A 22,506-nucleotide genomic window follows, 5' to 3' on the forward strand; every position below is an offset into this window, starting at 1 on the left:
GCACCTAATGAGGTGGCTTTACATTAGCTAGATGCCGGCCCACACGCCGATCCGGTGTGCAGGCTAAGGAAATCGCTATGTAGGCCAATTCGAAAGTGCAACTGACATTAAACCAATTTTAGAATAATATTGGAATGATACCAGTTAGCTGTCATTCGTGCGTTCATTTCGCACTTATACGCATGTATTTGTGCGAGCGAGACGCCCGCAACTAACTGATATGATTCCAATATTACTCTAATATCGGTGTGCACGCCCCTTTTTATTCATAAGCAAGGTACGATTGAACCACTATAGAAGGCAGCGAAGAGGCCGGCAATGGAACTGGTAGCGTTTGATGGAGACAGTTTTCTGTCAAATGCAAGTTCAAATTGGCCTGACTGTCTCACTCGCACACCGGAGTAGCGTTTCATATAAGCGTACTTTGTTATATCCAATCGACCCGCTCTATTCAGTAGGTTTCATTATCTCGATCCATCAGTTAAGTAACAATCTCTTCAAACTGGTGGATCGAGATGGTGGATCCTACTGGACAGATGGAACCTATGGATAGGACAACGTTATGCTCAACAACTTGGTAGCAGAAGCGATGTGATTTTTTAAAATCGCGACTGTGTCATTGACATAATATATCTGAGGACGGGCCTTACGGGCAATAAGAATGGGGCCAGTACAGCGGTGTTACGCACACGAGTTTGAGCCAATCGTGCAGTCTAACGCCACAAGTACCACAACGTGATTGGTTGATGAGTTCGCATTACGCACGCATCTAGTTGCGTTAGACAGCACGATTGGCTCGAATTTGTGAATGACACAACTGAACTAGCACTATCGTTATTGCCCCTAAGGTCGGTCCTTAGATATATGGTAAGCGTCAGGATGGCGGTGGACCTCAGCGAATTTCAAAGAAATATTTATAAACATATTGTACCTTCTGTGTACCTCAGCGTACCTTTAATAGAAACCAGTGTACCTTTCCCCAAAACGAGATATTTTACAAAACGGTCCACCCGCCAACCTGACGTCAGGATGGCGGGTGGACCTATGAAATCTTGCATTATACCGCAATAAAAGTATGCAGTTATATTGTGCATGAGCTTAGCCTAGCTTGTTTTGGGGAGAGGTACACCGGTTTCTATTTCTATTTACAGAGGTACACTGAAGGTACAGTCACCATCATATATATCGGAGCGGCCAAGGTACCCACGAATATCTGAACATGCCTCTACTGTCAAGAGGTTAGAGTGCGTGTTTAGAGATCTTTGAGCACCTCGGCCACTCCGATATATCTGATGGCGACTGTACCATATAACTGCATACTTTTAGTGCGGTATAATGCAAGATTTCATAGGTCCAACCGCAATCCTGACGTCAGAATGGCGGGTGGACTTTTTCTTAAATATCTCGTTTTGGGTTAGGTACACAGAAGGTACAGTATGTTTATAAATACTTACTGCTATGGCGCAGCGACCCGAAGTGGATCTTGGCCTCCGACACCAAAGACCGCCATGCTTCTCTGTCCAAAACCGTTTCCATCTAGTCGACGGCGCCGAGTTCGCTAAGGTCTTTTTGCATTTCGTCTCTCCAGCGGGACCTACCTAGGACGTCTAGACGGTCTTCGGCCATTTGGAACTTCAGAGTACGCCCTCCAGGCTGCACGATCCTCACCCATCTGGACTACGTGCCCGAGTCATCGGAGTCTGGCAGCGCGAAAAATCCTAGGACTCACACGTGGAGAGGATGGAACCTGGAGACTCCACAGGAATCAGGAGATTGAAGATCTGGTGTCCGAGCCGAACGTCATTGGATGTTTATAAATATTTCTTTGAAATTCGCTGAGGTCCACCCGCCATCTAGACGCCAGATGTCAATGCCGAGTGCGACCAGATGTTAAAGCGGTGTATTATCTCTAGTCTCTCCAATATGTTCTCCTGGTGGGTCCACGGGGTTTATTTTAAGTGTTATCATAAACAGTGTTCACCAGCGGGTCTACGGGTACCTAATTATTTTTACCATGGGCCGACCATGAACACGATTCTATTTTTAAAACGTAACCCGCGTAGCTACTTCAGTCTTAGGCGGTATATACTCTACACCACGTTCACAAAAGATTGATATTTTAGGTAAAAACTCACATTTCGCTATATTTGTCCATAGTAAATACTAATTCAAAAACTGTACGGTAGGGCCTAAAATCTTCTGTGATAGTAATGTAGAAATAAATACTGTTGACAGGCGGTCAACGGTATTTAGTACAATAATTACACTGAAACAATTCGTATAGAATACAGAACCTATGAATAATATATATCTAGAGAATCTAACTTTAATGCAATAATATAATTGAACAAAAGATATACATTAGTACGAGTAGTACGATCAACCTATATGTCTATTTTTAATAGTCTTAATGTTCGTGTATCGGTTCTGTATTCTATGGCCATTAATTATGCTTTATTTTTCAACTTTCTTTGACTACACACAAGTACACATTATATTTGCTTTTTTCTTGAACTTTATCTTGCCCATGTTCGATTCTTCTTATGTCGATGCATCCTCATTATTTCCGTATGGTTTCTGAAAATACAATAACAGTTTTTGTAATGTTTTCTAATACCTATGTTTCAAGTCGGTTTCCTATTTTTAAGAGAAGTTTTTTTTTTCATGTAAGTACCTTTTTTTTCAAGTGGGGTAAATTAGAGCAGATGGGATACCTATCGAAAATTATGTCAATAAACAGTTTTACGTTCCATCAAGAATTGAGAGGTTGCCTCAATTCCTCATGGAACCCATGATTTAAGCTAGACCTTTACACAAATATTCCTTAAACCTCGTTAAGCAAGTAGCTTCTTTACAAACATAACAAAGAAGACAAATCGTCTAGCGTGAAAATACGCATCGTTAAAGAGTTCTTTTCTGGTCCTGATCAGAAGTTCCACTTCTTCAAATAGCACTTTTTTGAATGGCAATGCCTGGTCTGTTGATGAAACTAAAAAACGCCTATAAGATTTGGGGAGTTCCCTTAATTCCTCGTGGTTTTGTCAAAAATAGGACCATCTTGGAACTATACACCCACTTTCAAACGATAACTAATTTTCAACATTGGTTCAGAAATGTCGAAGATCTTACTTAACATATATACAAAAAAAAAGTTTTTGAAGTCGGTTAAAAAGTAGTATCTTTACAATACTTCCTTTTACTAAGAAGGGATAACTACTACAATTTGCTTACTAAGTAAGTACTTACTTACTATTAGTATCAGATTGGAGTCGACTCGAGAGTCGATAAAATGGGCGTCGCTATCCTTTCCGGGTGGGGGGATTTCACCGCATGAAAAAGAGACACATATAGTGAGTTCTTACTGTTCTACCAAACTACATATATAAAGTAGTCGTACTTTTTGAGTCAAATTAATTTAATTCTAAAGGTGCGACGTAATGGCCTGAAGCCCGCTCTTAGCATACCTAGTTATACTATTTGATGGATATTGGTGTCAATTTATAATACGTTTAATTATTCATTGTCTTTACCTAATTATCTTTACCTTTTGCCGACCGGTTTGGCCTAGTGGGTAGTGACCCTGCCTATGAAGCCGATGGTCCCGAGTTTGAATCGCGTAAGGGCATTTCTTTGTGTGATGAATACAGATATTTGTTCCTAAGGCTTGCGTGTTTTCTATGTATATACGTAAATATATATTTATCTAAATAAGTATGTTTAACGTCGCCTAGTACCCATAGTACAAGCTTTGATTAGTTTGGGGCCAATCTGTGTAAGATTGTCCTATGTACATATTTATTTATTTATTACCTAACGTAACCTACATTAGGTAATGAAAGCATTTTATTTTTGTAAGGGTAACAGTTTTGTTGGGATATAAAATGGTTAATGATAAAAACTAATACTTTTACCAGCATTTTCACTTTATATTCATGTATTCGAAACCTATACATTTATGACATTAACTTTTGCAAGACGATAAGATTTTTTATTCACAATAACTTGTCCGTATTCGAACTGTCTGGCTACCCGGCTAGCCGTGGCTGTGTACCCGGATTTTATACTCTGAAACTGGAACTAGTGACAGATAAGAGTCGATTGATGTTTTTTTAAAGATACTTATACTTAAATAGAATTACTTACCTATGTTTAATTAAAAGAAACTACTTATACATAATAATCCTTACAGTTTTAACCTATTTAACCTACCTACCTACCTACTTTTAATAGTAGCAGTTCGGTTCACTTCGTAGAAATACCTGTTCTAAGAATAATGAAAAAGAAAGAAGAGTAATAAAAATAAAGAATCTGGAAGTCGTTGAGGTGTTCCGTTCTTCATCAGCAATTCTACTTCAACAAATGTCACTTTATTGAGTAAAAATGCTTATAATATTGATGAAAATCCTAAAATGACTATATGTATGCCTATCCTATACAATATGAGAAGCTCCTTCAGTTTCTCGTAGAACCTATCATCAGAACTGGACCTTGACACAAATGTTCCTTAAAAGCCTTACATGCTATAAACGAAATAAAATAAAAAAAACGCCTAAGGTAAAATACTTGTCGTTGAAGAGTTCCATTTCAGCAGTATCAGCATAGTTTCAGTAATATCAGCAGTTTCACTTCATCAAATGTCACTTGTTCAAATAAAAAAAACTTGATATGTTGACGAAAATCCTCCTAATTGTGAATTCAAATCGATTTAAAATCCTCAATTCCTCATTGAATCCATCATCAGAACTGGACCTTGACACAAATGTTTCCTAAGAACCTAGCTTGCTACAAACTTAACAAAGAATAAGAATCGCGCGCGTTGAAGAGTTCCGTTCTGGTCAATATCACTAACTTGTTTAAATAAAAATGCTTGATATGTTGACGAGAATCCAAACATTACTGTATGTATTGTATGCCTATAAGATTTGAGGAATTTCTTCGATTTCTCATGGAACCCATCCTCAGAACTAGACCTTATGACACAAATGTCTTCAAGAACTTTACTTGCTACAAAATAAACAAATAAAACATATCGCGCGCGAATTGGCGAGTTCCATTTTGGCCAGCCATATGTAAATAAAAATCCAGAAATTATAAGATGTCAGGAATTCCCTCGATTATTTATGAAACCCATCATCAGAACTGAACATTGATATAAATACACCTTAAGAACGTTACTCGCTACAAGCTTAATAAAGAATACAAAACGCGTGCGTTGAAAAGTTCCGTTCTGGACAACATCAGCAGTTCCACTTGATCAAATATAACTTTTTTTAAATAAAACACCTAGAGATATTGATGAAAAAAAAAACTATATGTATTTCTATAAGGTTTGAGGTGTCCATCATCAGACCTAGACACTAGACACTGGTGTCTAGTACAGATATTTCTTAAGAACCTTACTTTCTACAAACTTAAAAGTTCCGAGGAATTGTTCGGATTAATCTCTGCCGCCTCTTTCCGTCGCCGCTTTACGCTACATCATTTATATCTTCACCACTTAGATGGTTGGCAATCCTCAACTGTGCATTTCTCTAGAAACTTCCTGCCTCATACAGCTAAACTATGAAATGATCTGTCGCATGCGGTATTTCCGGCCCAATACGATCTTTAAAACTTTAAGGAAAGAAGAGCGTATTCCTATCTTAAATGCCGGCACCGCACTTACAATCCCTATGGTGTAACAGATGTCCATGGCCAGCGGTAATTGCTTACCATCAGTTGATTCGTCTGCTAGTTTGCCTCTTATATCACAACAAACAAAAAAAGAATAAAATCTCACGCGTTGAAGAGTTCCGTTTTAGTCAACATCACTAGTTCCACTTCATCAAATGCCACTAATGTGAATAAAAAAAGCTAAAGATATTGATGAAAATCCAAAATTACTATATACCTATAAAAATTGAGGAGAATGAGGAGTTCCGTCGCTTTCTCATGAAACACATCATCAGAACTGTACTTCGACAAAAATGTTTCTTGAGAACCTTACTCGCTACAAACTTAACAACGAAGAAAAATTGCGCGCGTTGGAGTTCCGTTTTGGTCAACATCAGTAGTTCCACATCATCAAATGTCACTTTTGTGAATAAAACTTGATAATATGTTGATGAAAATCCAATAAGTACTATATATATATACCTATAACATTTAAGAAATTCCCTCGATTCTTCATGGGACCCATCATCAGACCTTTACCTTGACACGAATGTTCCTAAAAACCTTAGTACTTAAAACTTACTTGCTACAAACTTAACTAATAAAACAAATCGCGCGCGAGTTGGCGAGTTCCATTCTGGTCAACATCAGCTGTTACACTTAGTCAAATGACAATTTTTTAATAAAAATGCTTGATATGTAAATAAAATCCCAGAAATTATTACATGTATGCCTATAAGATTTTAGGAATTCCCTCGATTCTTCATGAAACCCATCATCAGAACTGTACTTTGACAAAAATGTTTCTCAAGAACCTTACTTGGTACAAACTTAACGAAGAAAAATTGCACGCGTTGGAGTTCCGTTCTGGTCAACATCAGTAGTTCCACATCATTAAATGTCACTTTTGTGAATAAAAGTTGATAATATGTTGATGAAAATCCAATAAGTACTACATATATGCCTATAGCATTTAAGAAATTCCCTCGATTCTTCATGGGACCCATCATCAGACCTTTACCTTGACACAAATGTTCCTAAAAACCTTAATACTTAAAACTTACTTGCTAAAAACTTAACTAATAAAACAAATCGCGCGCGAGTTGGCGAGTTCCATTCTGGTCAACATCAGCTGTTACTTTTAGTCAAATGACACTTTTTTAATAATAATGCTTGATATGTGAATAAAATCCCAGAAATTATTACATGTATGCCTAAAAGATTTTAGGAATTCCCTCGATTCTTCATGAAACCCATCATCAGAACTGGACATTGATGTATTAAGTACACCTTAAGAACCTTACTCACTACAAGCTTAATAAAGAATACAAAACGTGTGCGTTGAAAAGTTCCGTTCTGGAACACATCAGCAGTTCCACTTGATTAAATGTAGCTTTTTTTTAATAAAACGCCCAAAGTTATTGATGTAAATCCAAAAAAAACTATATGTATTTCTATAAGGTTTGAGGTATCTATCAGACCTGGATCTAGACACAGATGTTTCTTAACAACCTTACTTTCTACAAACTTATCAGGACAAATCTATTACGGCGAGTGTTCCATCGAATTGCTCGGATTAATCCTTGCCGCCTCTTTTCGTCATCGCTCTACGCTACAACATTTTTATTTTCACCACTTAGATGGTTGGCAGTCCTCAACTGTGCATTTCTCTAGAAACTTCCTGCCGCATACAGCTAAACTATGAAATGATCTGTCGCCTGCGGTATTTCCGGACCAATACGACATTTAAAACTTTAAGAAAACAGCGTATTCCAATCTTAAAGGCCAGCACCGAACTTACAACCCCTATGGTTTAGCAGGTGTCCATGGGCGGCGGTAATCGCTTACCATCAGGTGTGACGTCTGCTAGTTTGCCTCTTATATCATAAAAAAAAAACAAAGAAGAAAAATCTCGCGCGTTCAATAGTTCCGTTTTGGTCAACATCAGTAGTTCCACTTCATTAAATGCCACTAGTGGGAATGAAAAAGCTTAAGGTATTGATGAAAATCCAAAATGACTATATGCCTATAAGATTTGAGGTGTTCCCTCGCTTCCTCATGGAACCCATCGTCAGACCTTTACCTTGACACAAAGGTTCCTAAAAACCTTGGTACTTGAAACTTACTCGCTACAAACTTAACAAAGAAGACAAATCACGCGCGTGGAAGAGTTCCGTTTCTGATCAACATCAGCAGTTCCACTTCACCAAATGTACTTACTTACCACCCATTTATTTGAAACAGTACCTAGGTACTCCATTTTGATGCCGCCAGCTTGAAACTTCAATGGCCTCAGTGTCCGATGAACAACTTAAAAATGCTGAAAGTAATAACAATTATAATAAGTTGGGGAGTAGCGACCTTACACACCCGAGTGCTCCTGGGGAGTTCTGTTACCGGACATACAATAATAATAACAATAAATAAATATTATAGGGACATTCTTACACAAATTGACTGAGTCCCACGGCAAGCCGAGAAGGCTTGTTTTGTGGGTACTCATACAACGACATAATAATATATAATATACAAATACTTAAATACATAGAAAACATCCATGACTCAGGAACAAATATCTGTGCTCATCACACAAATAAATGCTCTTACCGGGATTCAAACCCAGGATCATCGACTTACTAGGCCAAACCGGTCGTGAAAAAAAGAGCAAAAAAAAAGAAAAATATGTCAAACGAAAATGCGATTTGGAAACGTTATTCGCCACTTAATATATTATTATATCTGGTTCACAGCATTTATTTGGTGCTGATATAATGTCTGCAATATTACCCGAGTACATTAAAATATGAATAAATTATCATAAATTCAGAAGATGGTCCCAATCAGGTCACAGTTCATTTTTACATGGAAAAATGGCTTTCATGTAAAATGTTTGTCAGACATATTTTTGGAAGTATAGTACAATCATTAACTTAGAAATATAGGTAACATTTCACGAATAAAAATACGGTAACACATATTTTTAATTATTTTTTTAACTTATCCTACGCAAAATAGAATTGGAGAAACTGACATAGGGACTATCATTCGACACGACACGTATAGTAAAGTATGAATCCGCTCTAAGTCCTCTTACATAGACAGTGAGAAGTAAAATAATTCTTGTTCTGAAAACAATAAAATGTAAAATGATTAGGTAGGACAATCCAAACTTCTAAGGTCGCGTAGATCAGAAGTAGATATGAATTTGTTCGACAATACGATGGGAAACTTTTCAGCATTTACATTGGCGCATTTTTTTCTGGAATACTATCTAAATTACACTTTGTATATATGCTATATTTTTATATAATTTGGAGCCTTTATTTTCCATGGAGTCGAACGCTATATAGCAGCTATACGAGAAAAAATAATACTTTTATCTTACCTACCCCATGAATAGTGAAGATCATCAAGGAGCTTACTCTCTGAGATCAATGGAATGGAGTGCCTTTCGATTGGAGAAAATTATAGCGTATTAGAAATATACTATTTTGTAATTACAATGTTGAATATTTTAAATTGCGTGTTTTGACAATTATTGTTGACAATATTACATTCAGAGTCATCTTGACATAACTTTAGAAATCCATAAACTAGTCTATACTTTTTAAAATGATGGAGTAAGACTGACGAGATTACCGCTATGTATAAATGTTTTACGTCAAGTAGAATTTTGCTTTAGAGCGACATCTGGCGTTGAGTAGAAAAGTTAAGGCGTAATTAACTACAATTAATTAACTCATTAAATGGTTTTATTTTGGTCCCTGCAACGATTTGACCCCAGTTATATTATACGAAAAATAGCTTATAAAAATACTTTTCACATGATATACATGGCATTTGTATACACTCTTATTTCGCTGTGTATCAAGTAATTTTTAGAATGACGATTTTTTAAAACTGTACATTGTGTCCCTTTAAATACTTTATCATTGGTGTTGATACAAAAAACATAAAGCATTTTTTATATTCTTTCGAATAAAATACGCTAAAACTTTTTATATCCCGCGTATAAGGAAATATAACTGCTTATATGCGCAACTTCTTTTTTTATATAGCTCGGTCCCTGCAAGTGGTCCAAGGTTGGTGCCATACATTAAAATAATACTACGATTAAGAGCTTTAAAACGACATATGTCTCAACAGTATACATCCATGGGACACTCCCCATACAAAAGTGCCCATTGTCCTTTAAACATCTAAAAATGTTTTATTCCATCATTTCGTCATTGTCATAAAACTATTTCCATTTCATAGCCGCAACGAACTCGCAAACATCATTCAAATCAAACAAGAAAGAATGATATAAACGAATGTTTGGTTAAAAACCTTTATGCTGACGTTGACAGAGGAATTCATTGCATTAAACATTTACAAGCTCTGGTTTTGAGTGCGGCTTCCGAACCCGAACCGGAGTTCGTGGGTCAAAGTCCGATAGAGAGGAAATAAGCATAGAGTGCTCACTCCTTACATCCGTTATGTTACGAACACCCTTATTATTTTCGTAGTCGACATCTAGCGTAAAGTAGCGGATTTATCAGTACAGCTACTTGACACTAGATGTCACGGGGGTCGCGACTGATGAAAAGTGTATTGCTCAACAATTTACAACTAATTAAGAGAATGAGTTGAAAATAGAGTTCCAGTGAATCTGGTTATATTATTAGCTGAAAATTCTTGAGCATTAGACATTTCGTTCGTCGCGACAACTATTGTGAATTAGCAAAACTGATAAATCCGCTACTCGACGTTAAATGTCGACTACGAAAATATTAAGCATTTTGGTAACAAAACTATGCTTACCTATTTCTCTATGCCCCGATTGACTAAAATAAATTTCTCGTACCGTTTTACCAGTTAGGTACTATTTATTAAGGAAAATATTTAGGAGCCGAAAGCTATTTTATATTTTGAATATTGTCTAACCGAGTCTTCGAAATAGGAGGTCGCAGGTTCGAATCCCTGTAAGGGCGTTTATTTGTTATTGTGTGTTTATGATGAATATTTTGTTCCTGAGTTACGGATGTTATCTATGTATCTAAGTATGGCTAATTGACAACGCCTTTTATGACATAGATGAAATATTGCAAATGTAGAATATGATAAAATATTATAATTTTTAATAATTTGTTACTTTATTGAACGCATTATGTGAATATTTTTATATTATTATCTAGATGTTGGTATTAACTAAATTGTAATTTTGACATGTAATGTATGTGTACATTATTAATAATAAATATGAATATGAAATATGAATATGAATATGTTTTTATGTACATAAGTGTGTATATCGTCACCTAGTACCTATAGTACAGGCTTTGTTTACTTTGGGGCTAGATCGATCAGTGCAAGATTGTCCCCAAGTATATTTATTTATATTTAAGAACACGTTATACTTATTGTCTACAAGTCTCCTACCGCTACTTCACCCACGTAGAATTATTAAAAACCTTGAACAGCATTTTACACCCCTATACAGGATGTAACAAAAATAGTGGCGATCTGTTTAAGGGCATGTTCAGTATCGTGTTCTGATTAAGAAGAAAGTAAAAAAAAAAATGACAAAAAAATATTTGGCCCGTGTATGGAGTTTTTCGTTGGCCGACTTGGACGGACTGTCCCATTTTTTTTCGCGACATTTTTCTTCTACTTTTTCCTGATTACAATTCGATACCAATTATGCCCTTGAACCAAAGAGAATTAGAAATAGCGGTGTATAGTCAAAGAAAACTTTGTAGCCACGTAAATTTACTGCCATCTTTGAACACATAATTACTACTTTTAGAATATTTTAGAACGCCATTGGCTTTAGTCCTTATTCTTTCACTGATATGTGTTCAATTTGTTAAATATCAAAAAGTGGCGCCATCTAATAGATCAAAGGCCAAAGGTATAGTAGCATCGTTTCGAGCGATTGCACTATAACCTTTAGGTAGTGCTCGGTAAGATGACCAAAAATGTTTCTTTTGTTACAAACTTATTTAACTATAAGCGTTCCATACTTTTTCCTATGGGCAGTACTAGATAGTCTAAACAATTCTTATCTTTTTCTAAAAGGAATCATGTAAAATGCTTTATACAGTTTAGAATAAAGCAAAAGTTGAAATATTCAAAGTTTCAAAAGCATTAGCGGCACCATTACAGTTTGTGCAGTCGTTAAAAATCGATTTGGCGGTTTCCTTAAGTTAAATGGGCGATTGCATGTTGGAAGGAGGGTTGTAATCGACTAAAAAAGGGCCAATTGGTCCATTTTATCTGGTGATCAAAATTTAGGGCAATAAGGTCCAAGTGCTTGTCCATACTGATGTGCTGTCGGGAAGTTTCCGAGTTTGCCAAGTATCCTTGAAATTTTATTGGTAACTTCTAAGCAAAATTGTGCACATTGCTCTTACGCACCGCTTTTGGGCTATAAGGACTTACCATCAGACAGACGTAAACATGCATGGCGACTTTATCAATGAATTCATTCATAATTTCTCCATCCTATTTCTCAGCTCACTGTACATTTTCTCTATCGACTGAGTTACCCCAGAGTATAATCCCATATCAGAGTCTTGAGACTACAAGTCCATGGTAGGCCGATGGAACTGTGTCTTGATTTAAGCAAAATTGACGATTTTCAATATATATGAAAATTTCCTTTGTTTCATTATTGAGAACTTTTCAAATTTTCTTTACCTATTCGTTACTATACTAACAATATCTGTACTCGTGCATCCATCAAAAAACCTTAAATGTGGCGCCACCATACAACGCGAACAAATTTTTGACTTTGATAAAATAAATCAAACCATTGACAGCGCACTTCACTCCGTCAAACGTCTAAGTTCATGTCATGTCCTTGTGCGACCCTAGCGCCACCGAAGAGATTTTCAACTATTATTTACAGCTACCAGCTGGACACTAGCTACAGTTTTGAAATGTATGAACTTACCAGATTAATAGTAACAATGAGCTCGTACTGCTGGTGCTTGTGTCCCTTCTTCTTCTTCCCTTGAGGAGTTTTGCCGGCGGCTGCGGCGGCGGCGGCTTGCTTCGGTGGCGCTGTCTTCGCTGCTCCTTTTTGCGCTGACGGTTTTACAGGTGTTTTTGGACCACCTGGCGAAAGTAGAAAGGTTAGAAAGTAATTTATGTCACTTTAAACAACTGCATTTGAAAACTTCTATAGTTAGCAGAAATGATTGACTAGTTTTTATCTGGCGCATACACCGATTATCTGATAATATATCCTCTTTGCAGTCGGTGCTTTTTTATTCGCTTCAGGTACGTTTCAACTAGGAAGTTAATTCCATCAAACACCTATATTATATTTCAAACCAGCCCAACATTCTTCTTCAAGAAAATGGGGGAATTTGGGAGCAGAAACGAGTTACGTAAATGTAGTTTTCTGAACGTTTCTAAATGGCATCGCTTTGCTCATTCCTGTCATTACCAGCTGACGTAAAAAAAGTGTGACATATAAATCTGACATGGTAAAACTTTAAAACTTATATTTAACCAATTCACGTCTTCCGGGCAATATACAGTCTGTATTTTTGATATAAATAATTTTTAATAATTAATCTTTGTGTTTTTTTTACACATTAAACCAGAACTTATCGTTATCGTATCTCATTCTTCGAGTCGGGCCGTTTGATTAAGTGGTGGTATCCGAAATCATGACATCATAATTGCAGTTATTAGCGAAATCACGAGTTATTTAACTATGTTTTATGACAGAGTTTGTTTGACAAGATATTTCCGTGCATGGAGGCCAATTTGAACTTACAATTTGACTTTAAAATTATCTCTTGTTGTTTACATTCGCCTGTGCAACTCATTCGCCCCAATATTTGTACAAACAAAACAAAATGACATCATTCAGATTCCAAAATGGACGTTTGAATGGGCCTCATGCTATTTTCACCACATGAAGCAATGCGGTGGGTGCATACCATCGCGTTCTACCTAAGCAAGTCCTATGAAACGTGACGCTACACGCAGCGTACGGCGTCAACCCAGTACTTAGAAAATTACCTTTTTGACTCGTCGGCGTCGCTTTCTGGCCCGCCGCGTTTTTCTGATTGACGTGGCCACCGCCGTCTGCGGGTTTGTTCCGCGCCTGCAAACAAAAACAACGAGTTAATTACATTGCTGGCTTTTAATTTGAAAAAATGGAGAGGGGAGTGAGGGGGCATTGTTAAATAGTAATGATTACTATGTCAATATTATATACAAGGCGTCGAGTTTAGAAAGCGACAGTATAGTAAGTATAATGCAATTTGAGACTCTAGTACCGTTGAGATGGTAAAGGTTACGGTATAGATGTCGCTAGATATTGTTATGGCGTATACCGGGTGTTTCCTGTAACAGGAGCAATAAATTAAACTGTAGGCTGTACGCCTCAAACTGACCAACATTTGTTCAGCGACTTTTAAAAATAACTTATGTTTTGATTTTTATTACACTTTAAAGTTTATTTTAAGGCGCAATGTATTGCAAATTATGTTATGTTTAAAGCGTGACAATCAGCGTCAAACACACTGATGTCAGCGTACATTGAAAATAATATTTAATTTGTATGAAAAAGATAAAATCTAAAGATTTCGTAATTTTTAAAAGTTGGTAATCAAAAGTTATATCGTTTAAGGAGTACAATATATGGTTTAATTATTTGCTCGTGTTACAGGAAACACCCGGTATAAGTACAATAATAACAAAAAAAAAAACTTTTCATTAGGTATCCTATCTATAGGTACCTATGTATCAGGGTAAGTAAACAAGCTACCAATCGTTCACGCTCCGTAGTGTAGCGTAGTTATCTCTCTCTATCCCCCTACCATATTAGTGCGATAGAGACAGTTGCGTTTCATTCGCTACGTAGCGTTTACGATTGGCATTTTGTCTTCGCATCCTGGATGACAGTATGGTGTTTTCTATTAACAATTGCCATCTTGGTTGTCCCCTGTACCCTCACCGTGAGTTTTACGCGGACAACGATAGCAACTGCGTCAACTCAAAGGCAGTGCATCTTGCTTGCACCAATGTCAGTACAAGGGACATACGTCGTGATAGTTTACGCATTCGCTAGCGAATAGGTCAGTGTCAAACTCGTGGTAAGGATACTTGTTTCCCAGAGCCGCTAATATTTTTGAGACGGGTGATTTTTTCTCTTTTCCCTTTATACTATTTGGCCTACAATCTTTTCTGCTTTGCCTTAAGGTTTACTGGTAGAGAATGCCTCATGGCATTAAATTCGCCTTTTGTACATTAAGTTTTTCTTTTGTGCAATAGAGTTTAAATAAATGAATATACGCTACGTTCTTAGAATGTCACTATAATGGTATCTAGTTCAGTACGAGCTTACCCAACCCAATACGATGTCAAAGTCACATCGATGTTAATATTTGCTGCATCAAATTCTCCGACTACATATTACTATTGCCGGCCCAAGCGCGTGTCGAGTCAACCTATGTAACTCGGTCTCGTTGAAACCCGGATTACAAGTGCCTTAAATAGTAAATAGTATTTTACGAGTACCGTGGTTAGGCAACGAAGCTTGATGAGTTGCCTAAGTAAGGTACGAGATTGAAAAGCTTGATTATATCACTATTGTATACAGTCACGTCTGAAAACATCGACACGACCGAAGTGCCAAAAAGTATAAACGACTTTATAGCCCATATATTAGGGTAGTGTATAGATATTTTTGGCACTTTGTCCGTATCGATATTTTCAGACGTGACCGTACAATACTTTTTCTACGAGTCATCTAAAAATAATATTTTGTTTACTACAAAACCTAACTAATTAATGACAATTGGTAAGGGTCTCAGTAGATATAGTATTTTCTATGGGAGTGCAGCGGCACGTGATTGGTATTTTTTTTTATAGTTAATTACACCTCCTCTCGCACATGAGAGGCCTGTGCCCAGCAGTGGGACGTATATAGGCTGAATTATTATTATTATTATAGTTAACTACAGAGTATCCAAATGAATCTGATAGTTGAGTGGGATCCCATCCATGAAAGTACGCAAACGGGAGAATCAACTTTTTAGCGTCACTCGTTGCCATGGTTACGATTAGTTGTCCAGGGGACAAAAGTTCATTGAAATGAAATACTGATTTTATGGTACTTAAATGTATTAAACTTGCGTTTTTGTGGTCGTTATAACCAATGTCCATAATGGGCCCCCTACTAAGCATGTTAATAGAACGGCATACAACGTCTCTTCAAACAAACTGTGCCACTGTTGTCCCTTGGACAACGGGACAGGATAACAAAACAAAAAAAGTTGATTCACCCAAATGTAGTTTGCTATACGAAATCCTAATTCAAGCATTACTGTCGACGAGTAGAAAAAATTTTTTAGTACCTCGAGGAAAAGGATGCCTCGTAGAGAGGCGAAACACCCGTCAAGATTTGTACTTTCGGTGGTGGATTATTTATTTATTTGCGTATTTATTTTTGCGGTGTGAGGGCGGGAATATTAATTGTATGTAAAAATACGCAAGTATAACGGGTTAGTACACTCAAATCATCATCATTTGCCTATAACAGCAATAATATGATTGACCAAGCAGCGTCTATAAGAGTGAACGACCGCATATTTCTAGCTGGTAGGAGAATATCATGTCCAATGGTGACGAAGGTGGTCAGCGTGCTAGTGTCTCTATTCTCCACTCAAAATATATCCGTATATTTCAAAAATCACATTACGTATGACATAGTGTCGTGTTCCTACCATTGAGTGAGCTTGCCAGAGCTCAACGAGGGTGCGGAGTGTTAGCATCGGCAACGCGCATGTAACACCTCTGGAGTTGCAGGCGTCCATGGGCTACGGAGACTGCTTACCATCAGGCAGCCGTATACTTATTTGCCACCGACGTAGTATAAAAAAAAATACAATAATATAAAATACAACCGATTATAAGTTTAATTGCTGCCTGACAATATGTCTACAACAATTTCATGCGTATTTTTTTAAAAGATTTAATACGTGTTTTATTATTGGTTGCACGCTGATAGCGGGTTCGCATATGAACCAGTAAAAAATTATCTGTGTGAATCAAAATTTCGTACCAAAGTAACGATACCATTGCTCGTAGTTAAATGTGCAGACAGCAAGTCTACGTAGACTGGTTCCGCGTTAAACCGAACGGAATGAATTGAATACGTCAAGGCGGCAGGTCCGGGAAATTGCAGGCGACATTGTAAGGCAAGATGGCGCAGCTGGCGGATGTGGTGGATGAATCGAACTTGATCCCGTGCTGAACGGACTAGTTTACTTTAAATACGAAAACTATCGGCATGATACTTTGTCTACGTTGGATTAGGCAATGGTCTCCTACAAACTGTTTCCTTCATTACATTCCTTTGTAGATTATAACCGTGATTATTAATCTATGAAATACCACAACATTCCTCACTCAAATAGGTTGTTCCGAAATATTTTGTACAATAGATAAAACTATGGTAATTAGTTGAGAGAACTTTCAAAGTTTGGTATGCATTCTTTGGCCTGAAACTTCTAATCAATCTGGATGTAATATTCATATTAATTAAGTATTTCACAAAACTAATACATAGCAACTAAGGCGATGAAAAATAAATTTATATTGGAACGGAATTTTCAAACAAATAAGTTTAGATTTAGTTTTTGAAAACGCATATACATTTGGCCTGTTAGATTTAAATACTATAATGTGTGTACAAAATTAGCATTATTTTTATTTTCAGTTAATTGTAATCGTTATCAACATTCATTATGTTTGGCATATTTGCCTATTATAAAAATACAAAACATCATAAAACAACAATAAAACTGATAGTGAATCACTCATTCCTAGATGCACAGGGGAATTTCTTACGAATTACAGAATAGATTAGAGAACTATAGGTATATATATACGGATGTTAGTGTGGGATGCTAGGTCCCAGCGCGCACAAGTTTTTTGGAGAAATCGCGAAACGTCTGGTTGACGTAACTGGTGACCGAAGAGCTGGCGGCTTCCTCGCACAACGTATCAGTATTGCGATACAACGAGGAAATGCCGCCAGCATCCTTGGTACAATGCCTCAAGGGCCTATTTTAGATATAAGATAGTAATCATCTGTATATATCCATTATGTATATTGTTATTGTCAATAAATACCTGCCTTTATATAGGTATATATTTTTTAATCTGTCTTATTAGCTACTAAAATGGATAAGCACCCTCCAAAATTTTATCCAATTCGCAATAAATCAATTTCGTAATAAGATATTATTTACCTATAAAAAGAAACCTGACCTTTTTTACAACATCACATTAAATTTAAAACGCTCATTCAAATATTCACCATTAAAGTAAAAAACCTTATTTTAAGGATAAAATCCAAAAAGAGCATTCCAAAAGTTTTCAGTGGAGCCTAATTGGAGCCATGAGGAACCGGCAAGTATAAAATTGCATCATTCGTCAAAAGAAATCACTTTTATACATTTCAGTCTTTGCCCACCATTATACCACAGTGCACAGAATATTTCGATAGATTTTTTAAGCGTAATTTCCGTTTACATTCGTCTTATCCGCCATTTCGTCATTCTTTGACAGATTAGGCATCGAAGGTACAGTCAGACCTATTTGGCATTCAGACACGATAAAGAAATCTGTAAGAATATTTTAAACGGCTATTAAATTAACCAAATTAAATATTCATTAACATAAACACTAAAAATAAATTTTAAAAGTAAGCATTTTAAATGTAAAACTCATTTATGTATATATTTGTACATATTTACGTATGAATTAGGGACACAATAAAAAAGCTATAGCTTTTTTTCACAAGACGTAGTTATACAAAAACGTTTCAACCCACAGGAACCTCATTTTGAGATACTGCATTTTAGTGTTTTATTGGTACACTTTTTGGTAAATAATTATTCGGGTAAGAAGGTTAGGGTCACTATCAAACATATTTTAGAAAAAAGTAAAAGTTAATGATTCAGGTACATAGTTATGTAGAGTATTCTATCTTTTTGACGACCGATCTGGCCTAGTGGGTAGTGACCCTGCCTATAAAGCCGATGGTCCCGGGTTCAAATCCTGGTAAGGGCATTTATTCTTGTGATGAGCATGGATATTTGTTCCTGAGTCATGGGTGTTTTCTATGTATTTAAGTATTTATATATTATATATATATATATATATCGTTGTCTAAGTACCCTCAACACAAGCCTTATTGAGCTTACTGTGGGACTTAGCCAAATTGTGTAATAATAATGTCCTATAATATTTATTTATTATTTATTTATTATTTATTTATTATTTATTTATTATTTATTTATTATTTATTTATTATTTATTTATTATTTATTTATTATTTATTTATTATTTATTTATTATTTATTTATTATTTATTTATTATTTATTTATTATTTATTTATTATTTATTTATTTATTTATCTATCTGACGACCGGTTTGGCCTAGTGGGTAGTGACCCTGCCTACGAAGCTGATGGTCCCGGGTTCAAATCCTGGTAAGGGCATTTATTCGTGTGATGAGCATGAATATTTGTTCCTGAATCATGGGTGTTTTCTATGTATTTAAGTATTTATAAATATTTATATATTTTAAATATCGTTGTCGAAGTACCCTCAACACAAGCCTTATTGAGCTTACTGTGGGACTTAGTCAATTTGTGTAATAATGTCCTATAAAATGTCCTATAATATAATATAAAACAGAAAACTGATTTATACTGATATTAGTTCACTGCGACTGTAAAATGATGAAAAATGCAGTAGCCCGCCCGGCGTAACGAGCTCAACATTCCCAAACACACCCGACTACAGCTCATCCAGTATAACTCGTTCTCCGATCTCACATTTGCTAAGGATCTTGAGTTCACGTTACGTTGGTTGTCTCGAGATCTCAAATCGCCCGAACACACAGAGCAATAGGAATACGCGAGGTCTTTTTAGTTCGCTCGCATTTTAATCCTTTACTCGAACGAAATGGCAACTGGTAATAATGTCGCCATTAAACTAATGATAATTACAGTTGTAATTAGTGCTCTTCCAATTTACTTAAAACTTTTAAATGTCGAAGAGATTAAAAAAATGAAACTATGGAGAGATATGGTTGAGTTCACAAATATCTTTACAAGCCGACGTTTTGAAAATATATTTACACTATATTATTGTTAATGTCTTAGAGGCGTGTAATAGTACTTTGTGCAACGAGGGGGGTTAGTGGAATCTTGCAAACGAGGTCTTTAGATGCACGACAGCCGCAGTGTGTAACTCCGGGGGTAATAATATTTATTTTTCATCACACTTGCGCAGAGAAAACTAAATTGTAAGTGAAATAATTCTTAAATACAGGTCACCACAGGCAAGCTGCGCATCTTTGCTGCGCCGACAGCAAGACGCAAGCGCGACAACCAGTTGGTAGCGTGGTTACTGCGAGTGGTCAACGCACCGCTTAGCTTATGCCTAGGCGAGGCGATGCTGTTCCGATGAAGTTTGCTTCAAAGAACTGTATTAATATTTGATTTTCTTACAACCACAAAGCCAACGAGTACAAAAAATACGTATCAAAATTTTAACAATGATTCACAAAAAACTAAAGATCATTTCATGCTATTTGACTACGTATTGTCGTAAAAACTGCTTTAACAACGTTGTAAAACTTCAAAAAGCACGATGAAGACTTCGCATGCCAACAAACCACTTCAAATAAACGCCTTACAACCGGCCGCCGTAAACATTTCCAATTTTAAAAACAAAACGTTCTTAATTTGAACGGCACTGTAACAGATTCGCATAATAAAAAACTTAAAACCCTAAGTATTAAAGTGAGTCACTCAAAATTCAACTGTAACGCTGTGTCATAAAGTTTCATATTGCAATTTTTTTCATAAAATTTGATGCTGTTTTATTTTTAAACGAGATATAGTGGTTGTAGAGTTGTAGCCTCCTGGGTATTATTCGCATTCGTTGCGCGACCAGGTGCAAGTCGAGATATTAGGTAAGCCAGCGTAATTTGATCCCGAGTTTCATAATAACTGTTCGTAAACTAAGAGCGTTTTTTCACTGGTTATTTAAGACCTTGACTCGCTTGTGGTAGTTGAAGGATTAAAATGATAACTGGAAACTAACTATAATGTACGCTCGCGGAAATTCGCGCTGTGACTTTGTAATGAGGTCATTTAAGGTTTATTGTGCTGTAAAATCAGTTAAAAAATTATGGTAATTGTAATTAGCTGTAAAATAAGCGTAATGACAGGGTATATAGAAAATAAAGAAAATCTTTTTCCAATTATTTTCGATTCTCCGTGTTTTTCTAGTATGTTATTGACACAATGAAAAACCAGGCTTGTAGGATTTCCTTTTTTTAATGTTCAATAAAAAAATGTAAAGCGGAACCTATAAACCTAGAATATAATATGCTGAAGCAACCGACATCAAAATCAAAGTGATTTGTTAAGATTGAGTTAGTGGAAACCGATTTCTCCCGAAATGAAAATTTCATAGACAAAGTACCGTTATTTAGTTAGGATCGCAAACCTACGACCCAATTCAAATAAAGAGATACGATAACGATAAGTTCTGGTTTAGACAAGTTCTCATTTCGTCTTAAATATTTTTATTTGTAAAAGAAATAAACCTTATTATTATTTACAAGAAAATTTACAAGAAAGAAAATACAGATACCTAACCAATCCAAAATCTTGTATAGGTTACGCAATTTTTCGGTATAAAACAGCATATTATACCCAAAAATTTGAAAATCCGGCAATGTTTCTTAATCTTTTACTAACCAAATTCGAGCAATGAGCTCAAAACAAGTTACGCAAAGTTTGCCATGTGTCCAACTGTCAGAAGCAGACTTGTAATTCCTATTGGCTGTACGAACATGAGCGAATTGAGTTTAAAGGATAACCAGAAGAACATTGAGATCTGTTATATCACTGTTATTGAAATACGTCAAGACTCCCTTTCCATTATAAATCATCTTCTAAAGATATTACTAGTAGTAGAACATAGTATAAAATGTATTAATATAATAATAAATAATAATTCAGCCTATATACGTCCCAATGCTGGCTATAGTCCCCACGCTAGCCCAATGCGGATTGGGGACTTCACATACACCTTTGAATTTCTTCGCAGATGTATATAGGTTTCCTCACGATGTTTTCCTTCACCGAAAAGCTAGTGGTAAATATCAAATGATATTTCGTACATAAGTTCCGAAAAACTCATTGGTACGAGTCAGGATTTGAACCCGCGACCTCCAGATTGAAAGTCGGACGTCATATCCACTCGGCCAGCACCGCTTAAAATGTATTATAATAAGTTATCTTAATATTATTGCCTGGCTGATAGGATAGAATGACCACAAAAAAAACAATGCACCTGACTAACTTATTATCTCCGACTATCGTTCCCTAGTTTGATTACTGGTTCGTCTCGCTTGTGTTTGATAAGTAATTGGAATAACACTTTAAACTGAAGTGCGGAGTCGCTATGAAAATCAGGCGTGGCAGCTCCGCGAAGTTTGAGGTGTACTTTACATTTTAGCTTCCAATTTAGAATTAATTAACAGTGATAGTTTGAAATCTTTGACAATTTTGAATATTTGCTTTCCTAGTTTTTTCAACTAAAACATGAAACATTAAAAACATTTTATACCTTCTTCTTCTTATGGTGCCATATCCTATCGGATGTCGGCGATCATCATGCGAAAGTTTTCTCTAATCTTTGCTGTTCTAGAAAGAGTAGCGGCGTTCTTGGTACCGGTCCAATCCCTAATATTTTTACTCCATGTTGTTCTAGGTCTTCCCTTACCCCTTTTACCTTCTATAATTTTTCTCAATATGT

At 36.2% G+C, this 22,506-nt stretch overlaps 1 protein-coding gene and 1 long non-coding RNA gene across 6 annotated transcripts in view; both read right to left on the minus strand.

Annotated features, from left to right (window-relative positions):
• The window catches only part of LOC133524477 (calmodulin-A-like), a 356,565-nt gene that overhangs the window by 46,237 nt on the left and 287,822 nt on the right, over nucleotides 1–22,506 (minus strand). For all 5 annotated transcript variants that reach the window (XM_061860517.1, XM_061860518.1, XM_061860513.1 and 2 more), the window contains 2 exons: nucleotides 13,672–13,756; nucleotides 12,590–12,753 (listed from right to left, as the gene is read on the minus strand). In XM_061860517.1, the coding sequence (XP_061716501.1) occupies nucleotides 12,590–12,753; nucleotides 13,672–13,756 (249 nt within the window). The remainder of the gene's footprint in view (nucleotides 1–12,589; nucleotides 12,754–13,671; nucleotides 13,757–22,506) is intronic.
• LOC133524479 (uncharacterized) lies at nucleotides 2,118–5,029 on the minus strand. Its single transcript, XR_009800384.1, has 2 exons — nucleotides 3,251–5,029; nucleotides 2,118–2,577 (listed from the first exon to the last, which is right to left on the minus strand). It is a non-coding gene; the product is annotated as an uncharacterized LOC133524479 (long non-coding RNA).

This window comes from Cydia pomonella, chromosome 13, assembly GCF_033807575.1.
Source record: "Cydia pomonella isolate Wapato2018A chromosome 13, ilCydPomo1, whole genome shotgun sequence".
Taxonomy (NCBI): Eukaryota; Metazoa; Arthropoda; class Insecta; order Lepidoptera; family Tortricidae; genus Cydia; species Cydia pomonella.